A 4,934-nucleotide genomic window follows, 5' to 3' on the forward strand; every position below is an offset into this window, starting at 1 on the left:
ACAAAAATCTACACACATTCACATACGCTTGCACATAAACATGCATACAATTATATCTTTGGTGTGTGTGTGTGTGTGTGTGTGTGTGTGTGTGTGTGTGTGTGTGTGTGTGTGTGTGTGTACATGAATTTAATGATCATATTTCGAGGTGAACGTATTCGAAATTCAATTTATTATATTCATTTATAAACCAGTCTAATTCCGTGCATTCTGTTCAGAATGTGAGATATTTAAGGCTAAAATCTAATCGTAGCAATTTAGAGATGCACAAGAGAAAATCAAACGATTCAATAATGACCCCCCGAACGAGGAGACTTTTATGTTCGAAATCAATTATTTCTTGTTATAAGCCTCGCCAAACACATCGTAATTATTCAATTAATATTCGAGGTAATTTAATAGAAATTTTATGAAGTAATCAAGAAGGTCTGTATAACGAGAAATACTTTCACGAACAGTGTTGCATTCTATTATGATCTGATGTGTATGTAGCAATATTGTTGAGAATACAAGAAGATATTCCAGTTTCGAAAATATCTCCTCCCCGCCGGCTGGTGTCGGTCGTTGTTAGAAAATATTCGTGTATATGTTAATTGAAAGATGACCGACTAGATAATGTATTGCATTAGAACGACTACAGTACAGAGACACACACATATACACAGATACACACACTCGTATATATTATACAGATATGCTTTTACATATATATATATATAAGGTATCCCAAAAGTCACTATACACTTTCTATTTCCTATTTCGTTTCAGGTATCATTCGGAGAGACGTGACGCCATCAGCATTTGACACCTTAGACTTTGCAGTTTTTGTAAGTGTATCATTCCCTAGCCCATGGCACACCATACCACCAGCTTCAGAGAGTCTCTTTCATGTTCGAGAATTTCTGCTGGTTTTGATTTTCCCTAAATTTGACTATTGTGTGGGTTTACCCACCAGAGAGATGAAAGATAGACTCATCGCTGAACCAATAGTTTTCCAAGAACTGAGAGTCGTTTTAGTAATGGTGGAGGAATGATTCACACATTTCCACACGAGCATCAAAATCTTCCGCTTGAAGAACAACCTGAAGTCGGTATGGGTAGAGCTTTATCACTCTCCGAAGCATCGGCTGAATCGAACTTTGTTAATGCTTCCAGTGCAGTCCTCCGGAGGGACTTCCTCTGGCTTTTTGCGAACACCTGCTTCAGAAGTTCGATGTTTGTCCCCCTCCATCATTTGACAACCAGTGTTGGTGCGCTTACGTTCCCATAATTTAGCGGTTCGGCGAAAGAGACCGATAAGATAAGCGCCAGGTTTAAAAAGAAAATAAGTACTAGGGTCAATAATTCGACTAAAATTCTTCAAGGCGGTGCCCCAGCGTGACCGCAATCTAGTGACTGAACCAAGTAAAAGATACAAGATATGCATAAATATATCATATATGTGTTTATGTAAGGAGGATAGAGAGAGATACTGAGAGAAACATATAGGTATGTATGTACATGTATATATACATTGACATATATAGGTAGATTGTAGACATAAGAACCAAAGAATTACATTTTAATTTATCTAAGCGAGATATCTAATCTGTCAAAGTGCACGACGACTCAGGTAGCAGTAGTCATTGCTATGACCATATGTGTATGTAACTTGAATAATCGGATAAATTGAACCTTCAGTGTACAACATAAACCAAAATATGGAATATTTAAAAGTGACACGAAATATCAAAATGTTTCGGCAATTATTTATAAGGTGTATTTCAGAAAGTTTGAAACATTTTCAAGGGAGACATTTATTAATTTCAAAGAAGTACAAAACTTTAATCTCCTTCAAAGTAGGATCCTCTGACTTTAATGCCCTTGTTGTAGAGCTCCAGCCCCTTTGTGAAGGTCCCATGGAAGTCCGTCAAAGTGAAGGTGTCCACGACCCTTCTCACAGACGCCTTTATCTTCTCAATATTTTCAAATGGCAACTCCTGAGTTTTTCTTTCAACTTGGGAAGCAATCAAAATCACAGGGTACAAGGCCAGGATTGTAGGGAGAATGAGGGACAATTTTGATACCCATCTCTATCAATTACTTGGTTAACATGGAGGAACTGTGGCTTTGTGCATTGTCTTCGTGCAGGTACCACTGACCTGAGTAGTATAGCACTGGGCTTTTGTGACGATGTCTCTTCCTGAACTGTCTCAAAACCTGCACAAAGTAGAGAGGAAATACACTTGATGTACGTGATGCTTTGCTGTCGAAAAAAAAGGATCATCATGAGCTTCAATGCTTTACCTAGTCTTCTTAGGTCTTGAGAATCCAGGGGGCTTCCAATGAGCATTCAGTCTCTTGAGCTTTGAGTCATAACAGTAGATCCAGCTTTCGTCAGAAGTTACCAGAGACCAAAGTACATTTGGATTATAGGTAACAAGCTCAACTATCTCCCTACAGTGACCAACGCATTTTTCCTCTATTCGTCACTGAGCCCTCTGGGAAAAAATTATACGCATGTTCAGATCTTCATGAATAATTCTATCTACAATTGCTACACCAACTTCAAACTATACGCTTATCGTTTTTTTTTTTTACGACATGCTTATTGCTTTTATAGACCAGCTCAGATGTTTTGACGTCCCTCTTCCTTTCACATCTTATATAGTTTCTTACCTCTCTTTACCACCCTTGAACCTCTTGTGCAAAAATATATGCTCAGTTCATGCAAGTTAATTCATAAGCAGTTCAGTCCAGGGTTCAGTCCCACTGTGTGGCATCTTGGGCAAGTGTCTTCTACTATAGCCTCGGGCCGACCAAAGCCTTGTGAGTGGATTTGGTAGACGGAAACTGAAAGAAGCCTGTCGTATATATGTATATATATATATATGTATGTGTGTATGTGTTTGTATGTTTGTGTTTGTCCTTCCAACATCGCTTGACAACCGATGCTGGTGTGTTTATGTCCCCGTAACTTAGCGGTTCGGCAAAAGACACCGATAGAATAAATACTAGGCTTCCAAAGAATAAGTCCTGGGGTTGATTTGCTCGACTAAAGGCGGTGCTCCAGCATGGCCACAGTCAAAAGACTGAAACAAGTAAAAGAGTAAAAGAGTATTCATTTACATATTTTGGGCATATATGGCTGTTTTGCAATGAAGCAACCGTGCGTGTGTGCGCGCGGGCGGGCGAGCGTGTGTATGTGCGTGTGAGTGTATGTAGATATTTAAACATGGGAATAATTGCATTATTGCGGATACTTACGTGAGATTCGTGACATGACAGAGTTTTCTGGAATTGATAGGAGTCAGTCGGTATAAAATCTGAAACAGCAAATCATAGATGAAATGAGATGACATCATATTTTTTTAAGTCACAATGTTCTTGTCGACTAGTCGATGTTATGATACTAAATTTGAGCATGTGTAGGTTGATATCTACAGAAAACTTATCCGAAAGGAGAATTCGAGAGTGGGATTCTTTCCGCAAGAACTGAGTAAAGAGATTGTGCAAGTTTTCACTAGGAAAATATCAATGCGGAACATAGATGTATCTCATATTACAGTTTGCGTATGGATGTCGCTATATTATATGATTATAAGTGTGAATGTTGTCTACCCTCACCTTGAATACTGTTGTCTGCTATGGTCTCCCTACACGAGCCAGAATATTAAAAATCTTGAAGCACCAAAGAGATCAATTACAAAAGAAATTAATGGCATGTCTGGTCTTAATTACTGGGATCGACTCGGGAATCTCAAACTGTATTCTTTCCAGCACCGCCGAGAGCGCTTTATTATTTGTATCATGTGGAAATTGTTCCGACAGTATTGCCCGTATGATATCGGTATCACTTTTAAAAATCCACCCAAGGCTTGGTCCCCGTCCCATGCATCCTCTACAGAAATCATGCACTAAGACAGAACTACTTCTCCCCAACTGGACCTGCTCTTTTAACATCATTCCAAATTATAAAAAGGAGGAAAAAGATTTCATAACCTTCAAAAAGGTCATGGATGAATATCTCCAACAAATCCTAGATAAACCACCTACACCCGGATATACTGCTGAAAACAACAACTCTTTAATCGAATGGGCAAGGTGCCTAGAAATAACTGTACAAAAATACATTATTAAATGTATTTTCCAGGTGGAGCTATTAAGTTAGCTATGGCCAGGGCCAATGTGGCCGAAACCTATCTAAGTATCTAAGTATATATATATATATATATATATACAAAGGCGGGCGAAATGCTTACCGGTATTTCGTCTGCCATTACGTTCTGTGTTCAAATTCCGCCGAGGTCGGCTTTATCTTTCATCCTTTCAGGATCGATTAAATAAGTACCAGTTATGCACTGGAGTCGATGTAATCGACTTTATCCCTTTGTTTGTCCCCTCTTCGTTTAACCCTCCCCTACATACCCCACCTCTACCCCCACCTTCAGCCTAACTCACACCCCACCCTTGCTTTCCCCACTCTCGCTTCCCCCACATCCCAACACCATCACACCACACACCATTACACCATTCACCACCATACCACACAACACCACATCACATCACATCACCACGCACACACTAGCTCTGACCACTTCCCAGCTCGACATCCACACACCTACACATACACACACGCACACGTCAAGGTTACCAGTCCTCTTCCACACGCACATACATGCTGTCTTATACACACGCACGCGCACCTTCATTTTTGGATCACCACTACTTTATTATTTCCCCTTCTTCCTAGCTCTCCTGTGTGATCCCTCTGTCCGGAATTCGCCATGATGGATCGCTAGCCACTACATATTCTTTATTTTCTCTCCTTGTTTCTTTCTGTGTTCCTTTCTGTGGAAGAGCGTATGCTTGAAACGTTAAAGACTTTTTCCCTTCTCGAGCGTTAAACTAATACATCTGTTTGTTGTCTACACCACCTGTCTTCGTCTTTTGTT

At 39.8% G+C, this 4,934-nt stretch overlaps 1 protein-coding gene across 3 annotated transcripts in view; it reads right to left on the bottom strand.

The window, feature by feature from the left end:
* LOC106874046 (uncharacterized) overlaps nucleotides 1-4,934 on the bottom strand; it is a 163,309-nt gene that overhangs the window by 106,589 nt on the left and 51,786 nt on the right. For all 3 annotated transcript variants that reach the window (XM_052969498.1, XM_052969500.1, XM_052969501.1), the window contains exon 5: nucleotides 3,247-3,305. In XM_052969498.1, the coding sequence (XP_052825458.1) occupies nucleotides 3,247-3,305 (59 nt within the window). The remainder of the gene's footprint in view (nucleotides 1-3,246; nucleotides 3,306-4,934) is intronic.

Source organism: Octopus bimaculoides, chromosome 7 (genome assembly GCF_001194135.2).
Source record: "Octopus bimaculoides isolate UCB-OBI-ISO-001 chromosome 7, ASM119413v2, whole genome shotgun sequence".
NCBI classification, from domain to species: domain Eukaryota; kingdom Metazoa; phylum Mollusca; class Cephalopoda; order Octopoda; family Octopodidae; genus Octopus; species Octopus bimaculoides.